The sequence below is a fragment of the Serinus canaria genome, chromosome 18, assembly GCF_022539315.1.
Source record: "Serinus canaria isolate serCan28SL12 chromosome 18, serCan2020, whole genome shotgun sequence".
NCBI lineage: Eukaryota > Metazoa > Chordata > Aves > Passeriformes > Fringillidae > Serinus > Serinus canaria.
This window is the reverse complement of record NC_066331.1, coordinates 811245-834351: the sequence shown is the minus strand read 5'-3', so window position 1 is coordinate 834351 and position 23107 is coordinate 811245. Positions and strand designations below refer to the sequence as shown.

The window sequence follows — 23107 nt, the reverse complement described above, 5'->3', positions numbered from 1 at the left end:
GGACACCTAACATCTGTCTGGAGCTTATTTGTGGCACTCAGTTGCCTGATTAATTAATATTCCTTCCTTGAAGTTCTGGGGTTTCTAATCCAGTGTCCTAGAGGTGTGAGAAGTGAATCTGTACCAATGTCCTTTCCCTGGGAGCAGGGGGAGGCTGCACAGAACATTCCAGCTTCTTCCCTTCCACTCTGCATTTCAGATTTGCTTCAAGAAATGTATCACTAATTCCATTTGCAACCAAAGACAGCTTTTCACTGGGAACACATTCCACACTCTGCAGAACTGGAACCACCAGGACAATCCCTGTGTGGATCAGGGTTTTGTTCCTCCACGTTTTTGCATTCACTTCAACGGCACAAAACCACAACTGCATCCAAGTACAGCCCCAGATACCAGAGTTTTGCAACCAAAAAATGATGTCTTGTTCACCTCAGCATTCATCTCAGCAGAAAAGACCATTAGGGCCCCAAATTGATTCTATTAACATTAACATTTAATTACTGCTTGTATTAAAAATCACTCCAAGTTTAATGGGATAGCAAACTGAACCAGAAAGATCAGAGTGGCAAAGTTATTTGCAAATTAATTTGCCTTCCAACACAGCTTTGAACACATTTTTCAGCGTACACAGCAAAGCAAGCTTGAACTTCCTTTGTGCTCAGGGAAGGGCAGCAGGCTGAGCTCTCACCTCCAGCTCCTGCTCTCTCTGTAGTGCAAACTGCTTGAAGGACTTGACGATGAGGCCGGCGTTGGAGCAGTCGTAGACAAAGATGGAAGGGCTCCCCATCCAGGTCTGCAGGTCATAGATGGACAGGGGGATGTACTGGGTGTAGTTCTGCAGGAGGAAAGGAAAGGAAAGCACCACTGCAGTCACCAGGGAAGGAACGGGGCCTGCACTGGGGGAGGTGATAAAACACACCACAAACCCCAACTCTGAAAGCCAAAAATAAAAAAATAAAACCTAGACTGGACTTATTAATGAGTACAAGTCCCAGTCAGTATCTGCCAATAGTGGGGATGTGAGCCCAAGGCAACGCAAGCAACAAGCAGATTTTATTGTGGCATTATTTGAAACACCCAACCCTAAAAAAAAAAAAAAAAAAGCCCAAAACTTTGCCAAGAGTTTTCAGATATTTAGAGCTCTGATATGTGCTAACAACTCCAAACAGCATTTAATAGTCCAATTTTATCCCAAATTTCTGCAACACTGATAAAGGATGCAAACCAGCTGTCTTTAATTTAACATCAAACATCTTAAACTGAAAACCCCATCAATAAATCAGGATGGCTAATTAAGCCCCTGCAGCCCATCAGCACTACCCCGCCTGAGCCTAACGAGATGCTTCATAATTTTATTACAGCTTTAGCTTCTGTGCAACTTTCCAAATTATCCATTAAAATTAAAACCAACAAAGCTGCCTTCAACAGGGTGAGGTGCCCACAGTTCCCTTTCTGGAAATAGGAAGGATCTTGTTCCTTGTCTTCCATCTTAACCAACGCCCCCAAATAACTGGAGGCAAGAGGATAAAAATCAGCCACTTAAAACCAGCTCTGAGGAGCCAATCCTGAACCAAGTGAGCTGAAAATATAAACCACAGATTCCTGCCTGCAAAGAGTCACCACCAAACAGCCAGTGGCTGCCAGCAGGATCCTTCTCAGCTGCAGGCAGAGAGCAACCTGGTGTTCCTCCAAGCCTGAGCTCAGCCCAAAATCCTCAGGAAGAGCTGTGATGTTCCTATTAACATCAGCAGGATGATGGATGGGATCATAACTCTCATTTAAATTCAAGAGACTTAAAATAGCTGTAATAAAACCAGTAAACTTTTTACAAAAATCAAATTTTCAAGGGCACGTATCAGCGCCGATAAAGACAGGAGGTACCATAAACCAAGGGTTATGTAAGGCAGGGAGGGGAAAGGCATTTCCAAACCCACTTTTGGCCACATGTAACAGTTTGGGTTGCTTCATTAAAATTAATAGGGAGATCTGTTGATAAAAGCTGAAGTTTTAGGGAGCTGGAGCTCTGCAAATCACTGTGGGGTGGGATGAGGCAGGAACAGCCCGTCCTCAGCACAGCCTTTCTTAAGGTCACCCCTCACGTGAAGCACACTCCAAGGCCAGGAAGTTCCACATAAAAAACCTGCTCTGACACATCTCACCAAGGACATTTTATGGGCAGGCATTGTTTTACCTTTCTATTTCCAAGGCATCTTGTTCCAGCTAAGATCAGATTACAGCTCTGATTAATATTGTGATATTTCCAAGCAGAAGAATTTTATGTTCCAGCTCTGCTGTGGGGGTCACATAAAACATCGAATTTGCTAATGATATGTAAATGAGGCACTTTGAAGCGAGAAGGGGTGTTAAAGCAGAATGAAAGGGTGATGCTTTGGTGCTGCTGCCACGCTGGGCTGGACACACAGTTTGTTCCCTGGAGGAGAAGTCCCTGCTCCAACACTGCTCCCACCATCCCTCTGTGCCCCTTCCCAAAACCACAGCTCAGCTGGAAACTGCTGCTGGACAGATTTCATCCCCAGTGGTTTAGAGAAGAACCAGAGATATTTAAAATTTGCAGAGAAGCTCCTCATAATGTCAGAATAAACATGTCTGAAGTTGGGGCGTGTTGATTTCTCTTCTCCTTTTGAAGCCACGTTGAGATTTGCTCAGGAGACAGCAACTAAACTAGAACATAACTCCTTACTGATACAACAACACCTGCAAACCAAGACATCTGTCCCATTGAATCTGTGAAGGAAACGTGCAAACATTTATAGGAAGAGAAAATTTGATAGACAGATCCAATAGCCCTTCCCAACCAAGCGACAGAGTTTCACTGTATTGCTAACCAGTCAAGTTTAACATGGTACCTTCTAAAATTTCCTTTAATTCCTTACAGCTTTAGCTTTGTGCAACTTCCCAAATGATTCATTAAAATTAAAACCAACGAAGCTGCCTTCAACAGAGTGAAGTGCCCAGAGCTCCCCTTCTGGAAACAGGAAGGATCTTGTTCCATCTCTGGTTCCATCTTAACGAACACCCCCAAATAACTTATATTTATAAATGTAAACAATGTAAATACAAAACAGGCTTTTCCTTCATGAAGAAACTGAGTCCTGTCTGCTTATTACTTCAAGTGAGGGTGGTGAGGCCCTGGCACAGGGTGCCCAGATTTGCTGTGGATCCCTGGCAGTGCCCAAGGCCAGGCTGGACACCCCGGGGCAGCGGGAGGTGTCCCTGCCGTGGCAGGGGTGGCACTGGGTGGGCTTTGGGCTCCCTGCAGGCCACAGCAGGGTGAGTGCAGGGCTTGCAGGCAGCTGTGCTGCCCAGCAGGCTGCAGGGGCTGGCACACCCACCTTGTTGAAGACCCAGATCTCGCCGTTGACGGTGGGCCGGGGCACGCCGTGCCCGTTGTAGTGGAACAGCACGCGCTCCTCCTTGGCGTTGCGGCGCAGCGACGTGCACAGCTTCTTCACCTCGTCCACCGTGGGGTCCAGGCTCTGCTTGTACCTGGCCTGGGACAGAGGGACACACTGCTCACAGCCCCTGCTGCTGCTGCTGCTGCCTCGGCTTTGGGCTGCTACACTCCCAGAGTCTGCGCTGCTTTGTAACTCTGAACTCACAGAAAGGTCAGCAGCTCGCACAGCTCGGTCACACAGAACAATCCTTTTCCAGCCCCAAAGTGCCAACCTCAGGGAATGGAGGAGACCAACCCGGGAGGATGGGACTGCAGAACCTGGAGCTGGAATTGGACACTGAAGCCCAGTATGGAAATGGAGCAGAACTTAGCAAAGTGTGAAAACTGGTGACCCATCATCCATCTCGGGTGCAGCCCTGGCTGGACTCTTGTACTGCCCAAGGTGGATCCTTTGAGGCCTTTTAATAAATCCCTACTTTAACTCTGTCCAGCCTCTGTGGCAGGTACCCCCCCCAGGCATCAGGAGCAGTGTGGATAGGAACTGGCTGCTTTGGGAAAGGAAACACAGGGCATTGGCAGTGGGGCTGGATAAGCAAAGTGTGTCTGCTGCTGAGGGACCCACACTCATCAACGAGCACAGGCTGGAGGGAGCTCAGCACAGCTCCCAGCTCCCACCCAGCTCACTCACCTTTCAATTATTAATATTCAAAAAGCCTTAGGAAGGTGAAATCTGTTTCAACATTAGCCAGTCTCACAAATAACCCCTGACCTAATCCTCCAGTTCAGACCCTCAACACCTCCAATTGAACAAATTCCCTCTCTTGAAGACAGAAAATTGTATAGGTTGACAACATTCTTGAGACAAAAGGACACAAAAGGCCCAGGAATTTGACATTCACACAGCTGGGTAAGAAGGGAGAAGAGTGATGGAGAGCCCTTGGAAACTGCCCTTTGCCTTGGGAAAAAATGGATGTATTCCCCCAGCTGTGCCTGTGGACACTGAACTCAGGGCACACTGGGGGATGGAGGAAAAATCAAACCCCAGTGCTTCAAGCCCCTCTTAGCTTGGCTGAGTTCAGGACACCCAGGTAGGAGCTGGTTTCAAAAGTGCATTTTTTCTGAAGTAAGGCCAAATAATAACAGAAAGTCTTTCAAGTGTCCTTTGAAAGACAAAAGCCTGGCTCTTTCTATCTTCTCTCAGTCTCTGCAGACTGAAACCCCAGAATCACAACAAACCCCTTCAATCTGCTGTAGTAAATAAAGACCCAAGCTTAAGGGCAGGACAAACACACCTCTCCAAGAGCTGCCATGGGGAGCCTGTTAACAAACCAAACCAAGGCTGCAGAAGTTTGGGCTTTTTAGGTTTTTCTCTGTGACAGCCAAAGATGAGAAAATGTTAAAATGTCACAGGAAAAGAGAATGAAGGACTTAAATTGTTTATCTGAGAAGCCTGAAGAGCAGATACAGAGCTGCTCAATTAACAGTCAGAGTCTCCAGCCAGCAGGGGAGAGGGAACAATGAGTGGCAGCATTTAAGGATGGCAACACCCAAGAAAAGCAGGCAAAAGGAGGAAAAATATGAAGCAAGAAGCAGTGATGTGACACCCTCATCCTTTCTGGGAACCTCAGCACTCAGGAAAGCCAAGAGGCTGCATTAATCTTCCCACGGAGCCCCCACCTCCTCCTCTCTCCACTCAGAGCAGTGCTGAAGACACTGATTTGCAAAAATGTGCCCCTTAAATCCCAGCCTGGCTGCTGGCAGCTTCAGAGCCACCCAAAGCAGAGTGCTGGGGAATTTCAGCTTTTTCCCCTCAGGAGAACAGGCTCATTCCATCCCTCCTCACGTCCCTGGAGCATCAATATTAAACACAGCCCGCAGTTAATGGAGGTGGATTCAGACTCCAGAACTCAGGTCTGTAGATCTCAATTTCCAAACTGCAAACAGATCATTTGGGCCTGGAGAAACACGAGGAGGAGGGAATGGAAAGGAGGGGAGGGAGCTGTGAATAAGCACAGTCTGAGCCCCAGTGCCAGCTCAGGACTCAGGTGGGAGTTTTAGCTATGACAAGAACCAGGTATGTGAGTAACACACCAGCCCAGGTGGTGCCTTTTTTGTCTTTTCCTTTCTCCCATCTTTACTCCTCTTCTTTCCCTGTCAAGGTGCTGATTCCTTCCCCTCCAGCTCCCAGCAGGAGCTTTCCAGCACTAATGAGTGCAAAAGGTAACAGAGCCCACCCAGAACCCGAGAGCTCTGAGGGGCTTCACCCCAGCAGCTCCTGGAGGTGCCACAGCCCAGACTTGGGGCTGGTTTGCCCTGGTTTTATGAGCCCTGAACACCAGGCTGCCCTCCTGCCACCATCAGGTGCTGCTGACAGCTATTCCTGCAGTTTGGCAAGGAGCCTGTGCTCCCTGGTGCCACTGCAGACAGGACACTAGAGCCCTCAGCCTGCCCTGCAGCAGCAGAGCTGTCCCAGCCTGGCCAGAGCACCCTGATGGGGATGGCAGCTGCTCCTCCGTGGGAGTGTGAGCTCCTGATCACCTCCTGCCTGACTGGAGAGCTCCTGTCCAAAGCAATAACCTGGAGGCCTGATCAGGGGAGTCTCACTATTCTGCTCACACAGGTGAAGTTAAAAGTTCTGCTTGTGTATTTCACATTCCTGTGCAGCCCACTGGTTCATCCAGCCTTGTCCCTGTTACCTTGTGACAGAGAGGACGGCAGTTTTTAAGACATCTCACCTCTCAGTGTTGGAACTTCAGGACAGATAAAACACTGTACTGACAGATTTGCAGGAAATGGGAGGAGTTTCCATAGAAAGGAGTTCTGGCACCCAAACCAGGAAAAGAAACCAGTCTGGGGGTAGCAGCAAGTGGTTCTTCTGTGGACATTTCCCAAGTTTAATGCTGAAATGGGAACTGAGATGGTGGCACTCTGAAGCCACAGTGTCAATCACCCCCTGCCACCCCCACAGAATGACCTCCCAAATTACTGCCTCTTTGGTTCACAAGGGATTTATTCTTTCAAAGGGAAAACAAACCAGCCAGGTGTTACTGCCTAGCAGGAGCCAGCAGTGACCTCTCCAACACGAGCCTGTCCAGAGGGGAAAATGCCCTTCAGTGGATTCACCAACTCCTACCCCACTGGAATGTCAGGATGCACTGGCTGCTGAAATTCCCACAGTCCTCTGGATTTTGAGCTTAAATTGATGGCTCTGCTTTGGAAACTTCACCTAATGACAGGTTTTCCTTTAATTTTTAATGGGGCCAAGACACTGAGGAGGAGCCCCAGGCAGAGACCCCTTTCCTGAGGAGCCAGGGCTGCAGCAGCTCCGTGGCTGTGCCAAAGGGCTTGGCTGTCACCTGAGCCACCAGAACTGGCTCCTCACCACCTCCAAACTCGGCTCTGCTCACCCTGCCAGCTGCTGAGTCCAGGAAACTCAGCTCAGGATCAGGTCCCGTGAGGAGGGAGGAATGCAGAGTGCCAGAGGTGACAGAACAGGGGACTGCAGTTGCTGATGTTGCTCAAGTCTCAGCGGCGATGGAAAGTTCTGGAAGCCAGGCCAGGTTCCCATCACCTCTGGCACTGCCCAGCCCAGCAGGCACTGCTGGAGCCCCACAGCTCTGTCAGCAGGGAGATGGATTTTTTCCCCTTAAGGAAACACGAGGATAAACCTATTTTCTCATCAAAGCTACAAAATTCAAGTCTCCCTGTTTCACTGTCCTGCAGCCCAGGAGCTCAGTCTTTGCTGCAGAAGGACTCCACAAGGCTCTGACCACAGCCTGTGTGATGCCATGCCAAAACCCCAACCCTGGCCCAGAGGATACAAAGAGTATGAAAAATGCATGACAAATGTCTCTGCTGGCATCCAGAGCCTCTGCTCTTCACAAGCTCTAACATCATCCATCCTCTTCTCATTCAGCAGAACAAATCCTGAAGTCACTCCCCTTTTATCCCTAAGATACCTTACTGAATGTGTTCCAAATTTATCCAAAGAAGAAACTACTCCAACATTCAGTATCTTATACTGAAACTGCCTTTTACACCTCCTTGCAGAAGAAGGATGCTCCTACCCTGAATCCATAATGAGCTATAAAAGCTTTATTTGGCTGGAGATTGGGTTTTTTTAAACAGCTTCTGGGTGACAAAGAATCCCAAATGCAAGTGGCACACACAAGGCACTGCATGTGGTGAGTAAAAGAAATAACACAGAGGCAATTCAGCTGCAGTGTTTGGGGTTCCAGGGCTCCCTCCTGAACTGCTGCTCTGGGGGGTCTGTAGGGTCCCCCCAAGCCCATTCCATGGTTCCACAGGACATGGACAGGGACTGGAAGGTTTCCTGCCCTGTGGACCCTCAGAGCAGGGCTGGCTGGGATTTCCTGCAGGAACCAGTCCCAGCCCAGTTATCCCAGTGCAGAACCCATCCCCTGCACATCCTGGGCTGTCAGCAAAGCCTCCCCATGGTGGATCCCAGACTCTGAGATGCAGCTTTCCCTCATCCCCAGCAATGCTTCTTCCTAATCCACATCCCCAGGAGCAGCCCAGGGTGCAGCTGCCTCTTGGAGCAGATCTGCATCCCAGTTTCCAAAAGCAGAGGAGAAATGAAACCTGTGACTCTGCCATGCACACAGCCAGCCTACTCCACATGATTTAATTAAAAGGAATCAAAGCTAGCTAATTATTCCAAGAGAAGGGTTTTGGAACAATGCCCAGATTGGAAAAACTCCTCTATAAGAAGCCTCCCAAAGAAGTAAGGGACTAAAACCCAAGAGGAATGGCACCAGCAGCTTCCAGGGCAAGGGTGGGCAGGTTCCACACAGCTCTCCTGGCTGAGATATAAACCCATCCCTGCTCTCCCATGGGAAGTTCAGCCACACTAAGGCAAATATCTCACTCTAGAGCAAAGGATAAAACCACCCCAGACAGAGAGGCTTGAAGACCTGTTAAAGATGAACACTGAAAATCCTGCAGTAAGTTTCCTTTTAAGTGAAGAGCATAAAATTGAATTAATTCCTCTTCCACTTTGCATGAGGCAGCTGCCAGTTTGATGCAACGTGTTCCTGAGGGTGTCTGGAACAAAGTGGGGCTGAGACACATAAACCAGGCACATATATGTCAAAACTTCACAGCCAGGATGAACATGTGGTGCACACAGCAAAGCAGCACCAGTATATTTTACTTTTGAAATCTCCTGAACACATTGGAGCATCTAAGCAACGAACAGGAACATGGCCAGAAAGAAAAAAAACAATCCAAAATGGAAAATCCAAGATAGGACCAGACCATTTCAGCAAGCTGAGAAGCCCAGAGCTGGTGCAGCCATCCCCAACCACTGTGGGTGACACTGAGACCCCCCAGTTCCCACACCCCCATCCCATCTCCAGGAACCCAAAGTAGAAACTGAGTTATCTCAAGTACTGAATTACTGAGCATCACCTGGGGATGGTAAAATCCCTCTGAAACCACCTGGTAGCAGGAAAGGGGAAAGCAGGAAGAATGACATCAGTTTCCAAAGGAATCCAGAGGAAATCCAGACTGAGCTCTGCGCTGGGCACGTTGGTGGAATAATAATAAACAAACAGAACCATGAACAAACACTTTGGGGAAGAGCCCATTCAGCATCTCTAATGAGAAGCCAGACTTTTCAAATCAAACTCTTATCTTGTAGAGTTTCCTAAAGAAATCAAAGAGCACAGAGATGAGAGGAAGCATCTTTTTGATATAAACCCATTTGGGTTCCCAGAGGATATTTAACAAGATCTCAACACAGATTTGGAGGAAAGTCCATATATAAAGACTTGCTGATAAAACAGGCAGGTGGGGGAGAATCCCTAATTTTGTCCATGGAGGGAAGGCTGTGGGAAGCTCCAAGAGGATCTGTTTTGCAGGCTGACTCATCCAGCAAGTCCCAAACAGCCCTGGCAGGGAGGGGGCAGGAGCACTGCCACGGGCAGGGCTCAGCAGAGCTCTGCAGCAGGATCTGCACTGCCACTCGTACTCACCAGTTTCCCTTCCCCAGCTCCATCACTACAGGCTTCTCCCAGGGCTGGTCTCCACGTGCTGCCAGGCTGGCCTGCTTCCAGGCCTGCTGAGGGGGAAGCTGTTCTAGTGAAAAACTACAGGCTTCACTCCCAAACAAAAATACTTTGTTCTTTGGTTCATCCAAAACAGTGATTAATAACCCAGCCCTGCAGCTCACCCTGATTTCACTCTAACACTGGCTGACCCACAGCTCCTTTCCTGCATCACAGCAAGACTTGGCATCCTGCATTGCCACTGCCTTTGGAGACACATTTACAGCTGCACACCAACACCTCTGGGTTTGCACAGTCCCACAGAAAACACCCCAGGGCAGGACCCAGCAGTGCCAGGGCAGGGTCCAACAGTGCCAGGGCAGGGTCCAACAGTGCCAGGGCAGGGTCCCAGGGCAGGGTCCCAGGGCAGGACCCAACAGTGCCAGGGCAGGATCCCAGGGCAGGACCCAACAGTACCAGGGCAGGGTCCTACAGTGCCAGGGCAGGACCCAGCAGTGCCAGGGCAGGATCCCAGGACAAGACCCAACAGTGCCAGGGCAGGGTCCAACAGTGCCAGGGCAGGGTCCCAGGGCAGAACCCAGCGGTGCCAGGGCAGGACCCAGCAGTGCCAGGGCAGGGTCCCAGGGCAGGGTCCCAGGGCAGGGTCCCAGGGCAGCCTGCAGAGCCCAGGGAGCAGAGACACCCTGAGCCTGCTGTGTGATAAGCTCAGAGATAACTCAGCCCTGTAAGAAGTGACTGCAGCTCATCCCCAGTGCCCATCAATCACAAACCCAATCACCTCAAGCCCACGCTGATATGGCCACAATAACTCTTGGGTTGGACACATCATGCAAATACAAATTATTCTGAACCATATCCACAGACTCCAAGCTTCTTAATTTTATATTAAAAAAAAAAAAAACACCTTGGTTTTTTTCCCCCTTACTTCCTTTAAGGTGTTTTAATTTTAGGCTGTGGGCACATAAAATTACCCTGATGCAAATTCATGAGGATTAGGCCAAGATAATAAAAACTGCATATTTAAGTACAAGGGAGTGTGCTGGAAATCCCAAATTGACGTTACAGGCAGCAGCTTAACCTGGTTAACACAGGCCAGGAGAAAACATTACTGATAAAATTATTAGTCATTGCTAACTTGAAAATATTAATTACAGTGAAGACAAACTCTGAGATGCTTTAATTTAAATACTAAACCAAGGCAAAGGGAGACTCCTTCCAGTCTGAGGCAAGCCCCCTGCAGATGTCTGGGTGCATTTCAAACCCCTCTCCATCTCCCCCGTGCTGACTCCCTCTGGAGCAGCCCGAGGCTGCTGCAGCTGCTGATGCCAGGACAGGATGGTGGCAGGAGCCAGCTCTGAGCCTGGCACATCCCCTCCTGAAGGACTTTACCTTCCCTCTGCAGTCTCTGACCTTGCTTTCAAGCCCAATGTGAAATGAATTCCAAAGTACCTAATCCTCACTGTGCAGGCTCAGGATCCAATAACACTTCCAAAGAAAACGCCTCGGAGCAGTTTGTTCATGAGAACTGATGTTGACAGGGAAGACAAAAATCAGGACAACCAGCCTTGAGTTGCTGCTACAATACATCCACAAGACAGGTGTGTTCCTCAGCAGTTCCAAGCTGCTTCACACTGCAGGTTTGTGCCAAAGTTCACAGAAATTCCACCCACCAGCCTCCTGTGTTTGGTACAAATCCTTCCCTCTCTGCTCAAATAACCATTCTGAGAGGGCTGTGGAAATAATTGCTTGCTTTTAAACAGAGGGAATGGTAAAAGAGCTCAGATCTGCTTCTCATGTGGCAGCTCTGCACCCTCAGCCTGGTGACAGCTCGATGGGGCACACCACAGGGTGCCCTAACAGGATTTTAAGAACAGCCCAGGTCACATCTTTCAAACCTGCTCAAACAACCTAACTCCTAAGCATCAGTGTCAGCTCCAGTCCTTCTCTAGAACCTCAGTTTTAAGAGCTCTTTAAAGGCTCTGCACCTTCTTGTTTGTTAAACAGAAACCTGGACCTTACTGGGAGCCCAGTCCAGGCTGCAGAGTACAAACTGGTAACCAGTTTGGTTCTGGAACCAGTACAAACTGGTGAATTCTCAGGCTGGCTGTCTTTACAGCCTGGCCCGAGTGCATTGGGCTCCAGGGAGGAGCTGCAAGGCTGGGGCCCTGCAGGGCAAGAATTCATCTTCTCAATACTAAATAATTGTTTAGTAATTTCAGTTCTCCTCTGATTGCAAAGTAATTGCTTAATGAAGCAATTTTCTGATTAAAAACACCTTAATGAGTCAGGAGAAGGAAAGCCAATCATTCCAAGGCTTATGCCTTGTTAATCTCCACAGGAAAGGAGTTCAAAGCAAAGCACCTCAGGATTTCCTCATTCTGCCTTAGAGAGGAGCAGCAATATAAATAAAAATGGGAATAGTTTCCTCTGGTAATCTCTGAGTTCTGCACAGATCTGGTGGTGTCTGTTAGCAGGAAGCTCCCAGTGCACCATCCCAAGCCTGTGCCAGCCTCCAGCCCAGCATCCCTGCCCAGGGGATCCAGGGTGCTGCCAAGGGATCAGCAGGAGGCTCCTCCCTGTCCCCCATCCCAGGGATTCTGCACTCTCCCCCCAACACAAAGACAAGGTGTTTTTAAATAGGTCACCCAGAGCTGGGTGGTAATTACAGAAACATGTTAATCAGCTTTGCCAGGCAGAGCTGCTTTTCTCTCCAAGAGCCTTTTCCTGTCAGCTCTTTCTTCCCATCTCTGACAAGCTGACATCAATGGTCACAGGAAAGCACCCTCCAAAGCACAAACCTTCCTCCTGCCAATTCTGGCCCCATTCTGATGGCAGAGCACAAACCAAAGCAGACATGAAGAGTAAAAGGTGGGAAATGAGGTTATTGCAGGAGTGTGCACAGGAAGGCAAGGGCTTTGAGCAGAGCTCAGATGCTGGGTGAGCCCCTTCCCTCCATCACACCCTGCCCACAGCAGGTGCAAAGACCCACAGGATTCCAGGATTTTCCCACTAAAGTGACTTTGCAGGCTTGCTGACTTAGCTCCAGAGTGGCTGCAGTGCATGGCCAGCTCAGCTCCAGAGCAGCTTCATGGCACTGCCTGCTCTCTGCAGCTCCTGAACACACTTCCCCACTGCACTCCCTGCCTGCAACTGTTTGTTCCTCTTTGTGACTCATTTTTCCAGGAGAATCTCTGAAAAATCAGTATTAAGTACACCACTGCTGCAATTTCACAGTTTCCACTTTCAGGGGTGTGTTAAAGATTTATCAGGGTTTTTTTCTCTCACTATCAAAGGCATTCAAACATGAGCTGTACCCAGAGCTGCAGCAGGGAGCTCCCCCCGGCACAGCCAGGGGTCCCAAATGCTGTTATCCCTGCCCCAGGAGCCCTTCCAGGTACAGCTGCTGCCAGAGCAGGCAGAGGAGCCCCAGGTGAGGCTCTCCCCCCCTGCCAGGTGAGCTCCAGCTCTCCCCAGCCAGGCCATGCTGAGGCAGGGTTGGGATGCAGAGCACCTGCAGAGCCACCAAGGAGAAAACTACAACCCCTGACTCATTTCTCCTCGCTTTCCCAACGTTCCCAAGGCATTCAAGAGTGGGTTCATCACTTGACACCTGAAATCTGTGCTTCCAGAGGGGTTTCAGTGAGGCAGCCCCTGGCTGACAGTGGCACTCTGACCACGACAGGTTTTCAGACAGAAGGAGAGCAGCAATAATTGGCTTTCACAATTAGACTTGTTGACTCCACTTCTGTGGCAGACTTCTTCTTTTTTTTCCCCTCTGAAAAAACCCTGCTGGTTTGTGCTGAAGACAGTTGATCTTTAACAAGACAGCAAAGGATTGATACAGCAGAATTTTGCAGAGCCTGAAATAGCTGCCAAATTCAAGAGGCTGTTGGGAAATGAAAACCAACAAACATAGTCCTCTAAGGAAAACCTGGTTTTGTTAAACAAGGTCACACTGTCTTTTTGGTTTTTTCCTTCCTATTCATTTTCTTCCTGCACGTTCCTACATCTGCAGATATCTCCTACTGGAGACCAAGTACCAGTTTTCCCATGTTCCCCTTTGGAATTCTACAGTATTTCTTCTGCAGGAGCAATTAGTATTTGCTGTTGTTTTAAAAGAAAAACCCCACAGAAATAAAGGAAAAGTATGACTCACAGAGAGACCAATAATTAGGTCATGTGTTCAATTAGTTTTCATGCTTAAGTAGTTACTCTTTAGGAAATGCTCCCCCTTTGATGTGCAGCAGCAACTTCCCAATTAATTAGGCAGAAAAAAGCAATGAAGGAATGAAACCTCAGACACCGAATCAAAGCCCAGAGATCTCTAATGAGGGGAACAACAGCATCAACAACAGACAACATGCACTAAAAGGTAGAGCCTTTCAATGATCCACTTCAAGGATCTGGGCTGTACTTCCTTTGAAATGAAGAGAAAACTACTGGGAAGCAGACTAGAAGAGAGGGAGAAGCAGCCTGTTTGATCAGAAAATCACTGTTTCCTTGAAGGCCTGCCACAAAAGAGATAATTTATCCATATTGTGGGAGATGTGCCCTCAGAGACCATCACTCACTGGTGCAGACTGGAGGCAGCACACAATGGCTGAGACTGGATCAGAGAGAAATGGGAAAGCCCTTTCTTCTCAAGCTGCCCAAGGAGCAGCAGCAGCACTGCCACGTTCCAGCTGCAGCATTCCCAATCACCAGGACTTGCTTTCAACCACCCTTCCCAAAGGCTTCCTAAAAGTTTATTTAATCTTGTCTTCTAGATTTCCCCATGCAGGATTTCCATCCCCCTTCATGACTCAGAGATCTCCCTCACCCCAGGGATGCCCATTCAGGTATAATCCATTCAGCTCTAATGAAATCAGCTCCTTCCAGGAGAGAATTAACACAGCCCCAACGACTCTCTTAGAGAAAAAGGAGGAAATTGAGAGAAGAAAAAGGGAGGCAAAACTATAGCACTTGAATTAAAAAATCAATACTGTAATTGACTTTGTTTTATGCAGCCAAGTGGGAGTAAGGGGGAGGGTTCTGTGGGATGTGGTGGCTCAGTCCCCTGGCCTCACTGGTGGTGGCTGGTGCAGAGGGAGTGCTGATGGCAAATCACTGCTCTGGGGGCAATCTCACAGAGCTACAGACCCCTCTCACTCCACTCAGCTGCTTCTCAGAGGATGTAAAAACCCCACATTCCACAACAGAGGTCTCTCTACAGAAGATCCCAGAGCAACAGCTCAGCAGGAGCCCTGCAGGAGCTGAGTGTCTGCATCCTTCTCACCTCTCCTAGGAAGGAACTGCAGATTTTGGCCTTGTTGGAAGCACTGGGAAAGCTCATCAGAGAATAAAGGGGAGCACTGCAGAAAGCAGCTGGTGCAGGAGTGCCACTGGGATCTGTGCACCAGTGAAACCCCAACAGAAGCAGCAAAATGATTGAGTGAAGGAGGAAAAATTGTGAGTGCTCTGGTCAGTTTGGAGTTAAAGGGAGAACCTGGCCAAAAGCCAGGCCTAACAAAGAGAGGAAAAAAAATCTATAATTTCATGCAAATTTAATAAGCATATGGTCCAGACCACTTCATAGCAGGTCCTGAATTATGTAAACTGTGCCTCATCCAAGGCCAGCCTTTGGCTGCACTGCACACCCACAGGGCTGGAGGCACAGGGCCCTGGGCTGGCCCAGGCAGGAGATGGCCAGCAGGAGAACAGGGGAACAAAGCCAGGCAGCAATTCCATCCCTGGCTCATCCCTCAGGCTCTGGGCAGGGATCAGGGCACACAGGGTGCTTCACACACAGCCCAGAGGGTGCAGAGGACTCAGCGCCCAGCCAGCAGAACACCTTCCTGCTCCCCAGCCAGCCCTGCAGGGCCCAGCTCCAATGCCAGACTGGGGCTTGCAGAGCAGTAACTCCTGCTCATAAAAACCCCCAGGAGCTCCTGCATCCCATAAAGCATCCCAGTGCAGCAGCACTGGCAGCTAACAGCCCATTGGCCCTGTCTGCAAAGGCTCTTGACTCTCCAGCCAAGGCAAGTCCTGCCTTTGCAGTGGCACAATGAGCAGGGCTGCCAAGAAAACTGAATTTACACCCCAACAGCAGGGGAATATCTGCTGCTCCCTGCCAGCACAGCAAAGCTGTGCCCTGGCTGGGCACCTGCCACAGGGCTGCACCTTCCCCAGGCAGGGTACTGCAGGGGGTCAGCACCAGAGAAACCCCATTTCAACATGATTACCTAAATACTTTAAATACAGGGCTGCACCTCCCCCAGGCAGGGATTTGCAGGGGGTCAGCAGCAGATAAACCCCATTCAACATGATCAATTCCTTATCTAAATATTTTAAATACAGGGCTGCACCTCCCCCAGGCAGGGGTACTGCAGGGGGTCAGCAGCAGATAAACCCCATTCAACATGATCAATTCCTTATCTAAATATATTTAATACAGGGCTGCACCTCCCCCAGGCAGGGGTACTGCAGGGGGTCAGCAGCAGTGAAATCCCATTCCAACACGATCAATTCCTTACCTGAATATCTCAAACACAGAGCACGTGAGCAGCCTCCCACAGAAACTCCAGTTGTGTTATCCTGGGCATTTCTGTCTCAGCCAGGGCTCCCTTTCCTGGTGCTGCAGCAGCCAGCCCAGCTGCAGCCAGCCCAGCTGCAGCCGCTCTCTCCCCACTGCCTGCAGGTTCCCAGAGCAGAGGGGCACTCCCAGGGAAGTGTCCCCTCTCTCAGGCATTACTGGGCCCTGTGCTCTTCACTTTCACTCCCTTCTCTCCTTCCAGTCTCAGCTGCTTAAGCAGCCTCTTTGATCCCTGTAATTGAGCCTCTTTGCAGATTACCCTCACGTTTAACCCCTTCCCTGCCCAGTAAGCCCCAAGCCCAAGGGGGTGTTAGTGTAGAGCTGTCTCGATTTCCCTTCCACTTTTTCACCAGCAATTGGATTCCATCTGCACTGAATTGCAGGAACTCTGTACTTGTTCAGGGAAGTCTTTATCAAGACAGATCGAGCCCACAGCTCTGTCATCTCCTACCCTCTCCCCCAGTACAATCTTCATTTGAGAGCTGCATGAAATGACTGAATATTGCTTAACTGCAGGATTTTGCAGAGAAAACAACAGCTGAAGTGGTTTCTGCTCCCGCAGCACACAAATTTATGTAGCTACACAACAATAAAGCAAAGTCTTAAATTTAATCAGAACAAATACTTCAAGCAATGGCAAGCTGATAAATTATTTAGAAAGGGGCTCAATAAGACCTGGAAGGAAATATCCATCAGCTGTGCAGCCTGGGAGCTTCCAGAAACAAGGAATTTTCATGCTTTACCCCTTGTAGAGATTTCTTTCAGAAAAGCTGTGTGCATTGAGCATCAAGGGGGATGTTTGAACAGAAGGACTGGCTGGCAGCAGGGCCACAGGACTGGTCACACAGTGGTCACCACTGCCACCATCCAGTGCCAGCAATCAGCACCACTCGTGCATTCCCAACAAGGTGCTGATGGCAGCAGCTCCAGCCCAGGAACAGCAGCTATTTCAGAAGGTTGTTATGATTTGCTCTTTTCTCCAGACTGCCTGGTTTTCCCCAAACTCTCTTCCTTCCATCCACTCCTTGACCATTCCAAGCCCCCAAGAAACAGACCAAACTGGGTATATTAGTATTTATATGAAAGCTCTAGGAAATTCAATAATGCTGCTATTGTTTTATTGCAGATGGCACACCAACTTCTCTTTATTACTGCAGAAAGCTCCAGAGCCCTGTGGAGTGCAATAAACCAGGACGTGTTTGGCTTTGCAATGTGTCAGGGGCTGTGCCTTCCTGCAGGAACAGGGAACCAGCCCAGCTCTGGGACTGCCTCCACCAGGCCCACGCAGGGAGCCTGCTGCTCCTGAGCTGGCCCTGCTCCCCAGCACGGGGCTCTGCACAGAGCTCTGCAAACACGGCTTCTTCCCACCTTTGCTCCAAGATGCTTTTTCTCCTGTTTGATTCCAGGCACTTTTTGAATTTTCTGCTAAATTCTCGGGCTGCTGAGACTTAAAAATTGTCAATGTGCCACAAGGAAAAACACAAAAAGGAAATTCTCTTGTCTTAAATGTACACGAATACCTGCCATAAAAACTCCAAGACATAAATACCTCTGGAAACCCTTGAGAAAAAGGCCCAGGCTGGGTGGAGGAGAGGCTCCAGCCCTGGAGCAGAGAGAGCCCAGGCTCCCAGGCAGGGGAGCCCCAGGAGCAGCCCACACTCACCCTGGGCTGCCAGTTCTCATACTGCTTCTGCAGGTTGGCCCCGATGGTCTCCAGAGCTTTCTGAGGCCCCATGGACAGAGGATCTGGGAACAGAACACACAGCAGCATTTTCAGCCCCTGCATCACTCAGGGATGTTCTCATGCACGTTCCTTTCATGGCCAAACTCACTAACACCTTGTTCCTCCTGGAATTTACTTGGGGGGGGCAGCACCCAGAAATTATCCCCAAATTCCTGAGTCCAACAAAACTCCAGTTCCATTACAGACTGTCAAATGTGGAAGATTCCTCTTACTGAGGTGCTAAACACAACTTTGTTTTGAAAGACAGGAGAGGCACCGCATTTGTTTCTTTTAATAATGAAATAAGGTTTCTATTGTAAATAATGACAAGAACTCAAATTGGTTAAATATTTGATGACAAACATTTTCTGTTGATGAATGCAAAATCCTGCTTCATTTACTTCCTCTGCTTCCTGCTGCAGAGATTGTGTGCCATTTGTAATATTTAAGAAGTTAATTTTATTGCTGGATAATTACCACAATCCATACATAGCAATACAATTCCAGGCCATGTGCTTTATTCAAACACCGTGGACATGTAATTAAACAATTAACAAGTTTTCTTTAAAAAAAAAGTCCTACAAGCTAATATTTTCCTATTTAATACCAATTACTTTAAAAGCACTAAACCAGATCAGTGAAGGGTTTTTTTCCCAGTTTTTGCAAATATACTTTTGTTAGAAACCAGATGTAATAAGGCAGCATGGGAGCAGGATGCTGAGTTATTTTTCTTTCCTGAATAAAAGCTGCACGTGGCAGGTGCAGCAGGAGCTGCACGTGGCTCTGCTCAGAGGCCATTTGTCACCAGGGGTGACCAGCTGTGACCCCAGCTCAGGTGTGAACAGCAGCAGTTGCCCCCCAGAGAGCTGCCAGCCCCTGCACACGTGGCACAGACATTTCTGCACCCCCCACCCCCTGCTCCTCAGCCTGATGGCACAAAACCATCAGATATTTCCCCAATTACCTTTCTCAGGAATTTCAAGTTGGCTGGAAGTGGAAGGAGCACTTGTGTACATAAACAAACTGAAAATTTAATTACAAAACTGCATTCAAAATTCTCTTTGCTAATGATAGGCACTAATGACTTTATTTAAATGCCTCTGCAGTGCTCCTCTGCTCGTGTACCAATGAGGCATCAGGGCTGTGCTCTGCTCTCAGGCACCTGCTTGTGCCTGCTCAGGGCTTCCAGCAGCATTTCCAGGTCAGAAACCTGAGGTGCTGGGATTCACAAGGCAGGTAAGGCAAGGTTAGAAAAGCTGCTGGAAGTTGTAAAGGAGATTCTGGTTGTGCAGTGATCACTTTGCCCCTGGGGCTGTCAGAGCCCTGAGCTGAGGATTACAGGGAGGCTGGAGGCTGAGCATTCCCAGCTTCTAGAGAAAACCCAGACCTGAGAAAGCTTCTGTACACAAGACATTTCCTTCTAATATTACTTCAGAATGGTCTCATCTTGATAATTGGACTTTTTTCTCCAAAACCAAGGGAACTTTTACTTTCTTCACAAAAAACCTGGAATGTAGTGCAATGCTGCATGAAAGCAGCAAACCCAGGTGTTGGAACTGCTGGCAAGACATCCTTGGGAACAATTCCAGATCTTCTGAATGATTCCAATTAAAAGAGGCCCAGAGCAGCCACCCCAAAACACAGCAAGGTGTTTCACAAAGCTCACTGCTCTGCTGGGTGAGGCAGGGAGGGGGGATGGAAAGCTCTGCAGATCCCAGCACTCTGAGGGTGCCTCTGCTCAGAGATTTCCTTCAGGTATTTCTAAATCTAAAACAATTACAAGAAAGCAAAGCAGCTCATTAACAGCTGTTTTTCTCCATGGCATCTCATCTCAGAACACAGCAGGAGAGATGACCCACGGCAGCAGCTGGGGCTGGACTCCTCATTAACCCAGGGGAAAATCAGATCCCACATTTCCTTCTGCTCAGCCCAGTTTCAAGCCCTGGGAATGCACAGTCTGGGGATGGATTCTGTGTCTGTGAGACCAGGGGAGCCTGGGGCTCTGGGCACTCACCAATCCAGCACTCCAGGCGGGCACAGGGAGTTGTTTTCACCACATCTGGGGGGTCCACGCCGACGTTGAGGCACAAAACTAAGGCAACACTTACAGTCTTCATCTGCAGAGACAAGAGCACAGCCTTAGAGCAGCAGCAGCAGCAACGCCCTGGGCTCCAAACTTCACCCTCCCACAACTTCTGCAGGGCTTCAACCAACCTCTCCCACCTGCTCTTGCACGTGGACTATTTTAAGCAAGGCCTGACTGATGAAATTTTTCATATTTTTTATTAGAACAGTACTTAGACTCCATGTTACTATTTTTGTTATTATTTCCAGAGCCCATTCTTCTCTTTCTGAGCATGGAAATGGAAACCAGTGAACTTCTGCTACTCATCTTAAATTAGCCATTGTCCAACTGAACACATTATTAAAACATGAGGCAATGCTATTCAGGGCCCCTGACCAATATTATAATGCAGTGTGTGATCTCTAATATTGAAACTAAAAGAATTACAATGGAAAAACCCCCAAGTGACAAACAAAACCATGAAAAAATTAAACAAACATACACACACCAAAACAAAGGTATTTAGTGCACTTTTAATTTTGTTTTTTTCACGTGTTGGGTTTTCTGGGAGAGCCCTGTAAGGAGGAATCCTGGCTCCAGCTGCTGCTCCACATGGGCTTATCCCACCCAGGCACCCCAAATGTCCCCAACCCAAACCCACCCAGCCCCACCAGGGACCCAAAACCTGCATTAAACCAATGACAAGCCACCTCGGCCAGCTAAAAATAGTGCCTGAAAATTATCACTCCACATCTTTCTGGGATTTTTCCTAGACTCCCTCATGCCAACACCTAAACCAGAGGAGGAAAACAGCAGCAGTGATGAGGCTCTCAGTGATTCCAGGCATCCAGGGCTTGCCTGCAGCAAGGCCACCCACATCCCCACCTCCCCGGGGTGCTCTGTGCAATCCACAACAGTAGGGGAAAAAAAATCCCAAATTTCACACTTAGAGAAAACCCTAGAGCCACATAAATGTGTAACTGATCCAGAAACTGGAGCAGCCAGACACCATTCACAGGCTCTACACCAGGACAGAAATCCTGCATGGCCATGATGGGAACATGGAATAAAAAACCAGCAAGAGCTGTGGTTTATGGCTCCATCCCAAGCCCTGTTCTGGCTAACAAACCCTGCAAGCCTGTAGGAGCTCCTCGTGCAGGAATCACCCAGGAGCCAGCAGCACTCTGCAGCACACAGCTGGAAACAGGAGCCTGGGCAGGAATTCCCCGATCAGGATGTGCCCATGGGTGGGGTGGAAGCCCAGAGCTGCAGCTCAGCACCCAGGACACCTGCCTTAGAGCCCTTTGTCACCGTTAGGGACATCCCAGGAAAAGCAGAACCAGGGGCAGCTGCAAGGTGCAGGCCAGTCCTGCAGAGCCTTCACTGCCCCGAGCAGCTCAGAGTGCCATGGAGCAGCCAAGACCACCACCCAAACCCCCTGGGCACTGCACAACCCCTGCCCTGCCCTCGGGGACAGCTCCCCAGCCAGCCCAGGCACTGCCAGCTCCCCGGGGAAGGCAGGGGCTGTGGGGTGGGAGGGCATGAACACTGCCACAGCCATCCCACGCTGCCACACACACACCAAACACCCCAGGGAAACACAGCAAGCTACACACAAGATGACTGATTAGACCTGGAAACACATAAATCATTCCTGCAAGAGAAAGTATCCTGCCAAGCAATCTTCTCCATCTCATTTATTTATTGTTTCACATTTGCACTCTAATCCTGACTTATTTTTCAGTATTTTGCTGGTAACGTCTGATTGGTGGCTTGTGCTGAACAGGCTGGTATTTATTTTCCATTCCCAGGTTCAGACTTTTAAATAAGTGCTTCTCCTGGAAAACTGACAGCAAAGCCATGAGAGGAACAGGGACTGATCCCAGAGACAAATGGGGTGATTTCCCCTCTGCCACCTCCCCTGAAGGATGGGAAGCCTTGCACTCCACACGTTTGCTCTGCTAGCAGGAGCACACCCCGAGAGCCACAGCTCATCCTGACCCCTCTCACCACTGCTCACAGGGAGCACTCTGCTCTCAGCATCCCATCCAGCCCTGCCCTCTGGCAGTGGGAAGCCATTCCCTCTGTCCTGGCACTCCATCCCTTGGAAATTGACTCTCTCCACATTTCTTGTCAGCTCCTTCAGGCCCTGCGAGGCCACACTGAGCTCATCCCAAAGCTCCTCCTGCCCAGGTGGGCAATGCCAGCTGTGCCAGCCTCTCTGAGGCCACACTGAGCTCACCCCAAAGCTCCTCCTGCCCAGGTGAGCAATGCCAGCTGTGCCAGCCTCTCTGAGGCCACACTGAGCTCACCCCAAAGCTTCTCCTGCCTAGGTGAGCAATGCCAGCTGTGCCAGCCTCTCTGAGGCCACACTGAGCTCACCCCAAAGCTCCTCCTGCCCAGGTGGGCAATGCCAGCTGTGCCAGCCTCTCCTCCATCCCTGGCATCATCCTGGAGCCTCCTCTGGGCTCTGCAGCAGCTCCAGCTCCTGCCAGCTGGGGCAGCTCTGCAGGTGGGGTCTCACCTGAGGGGCAGAGGGGACAATCCCTGGCCCTGCTGCCCACGCTGGGCTCAGCCCAGGCTCAGCAGGGGTTTGGGGGGACAATGCAGGTGACTGCTCAAAAAAAAACCCAATAATGCTTTTCCCATTTCTAAACTCTTTTGGAACACACCAGAAACTTCAGTGCATATTTAAAGGTTCCTAACACAAGCAGCACGAGGACGTTCTCATCTGTCATTAAGACAGAGGAAATTTTCTTTCCCCTGTTTCAGGAGTATATCCATCAGGATACATTTCCATGGATTTTTGTTAGAATTAAAAAATGAAGCAGGAGAACATTTGGCGAGTTTGTAAGAAAACCAATATCCAAAATGCTTTGTCAGCAGAGGCTCAAGATCAAACCACAGCAGCTCTTAGTGTGGGCTCTGCACTTTGGAGTGTCATTTGTATGTTAAAAAATGGGCTACAGCTCCCCAGCTTGTACTGCATCCGATTTCCAGCGATTTAATAAGGCTGGGTCAGAACCTGCAATCCTTAAATGGCCAAATCCACTCGGGCAAAATGCTCTTCCTGAGTAGTGATGGCAGAGAATTCATCCCCAAGCCATCAGAAATGGCACTTGGGGAGCAGAGGGAGGTCTGTGTCTGCTCAGGGAGGAGCTGCTTATCAAAGCATTTGACACCAAAATTTACATCTTATGCTAAAGACCTTCTAAAATATTCCTAATTCACCTCTTATTTCATTTAGAGGCCAAACAGATCTGCAGGTGAGTACAGTGCAATATCTGCAGGTATTTTCAGCTAG

The 23107-nt window shown here is 49.2% G+C and overlaps 1 protein-coding gene across 1 annotated transcript in view; it reads right to left on the bottom strand.

The window, feature by feature from the left end:
- The window catches only part of RPTOR (regulatory associated protein of MTOR complex 1), a 101880-nt gene that overhangs the window by 71424 nt on the left and 7349 nt on the right, over nt 1-23107 (bottom strand). The window contains exons 2-5 of the mRNA XM_050981569.1: nt 19753-19855; nt 17679-17761; nt 3354-3512; nt 689-835 (exon numbers count right to left, since the gene is read on the bottom strand). Of these exons, the coding sequence (XP_050837526.1) occupies nt 689-835; nt 3354-3512; nt 17679-17761; nt 19753-19855 (492 nt within the window). The remainder of the gene's footprint in view (nt 1-688; nt 836-3353; nt 3513-17678; nt 17762-19752; nt 19856-23107) is intronic.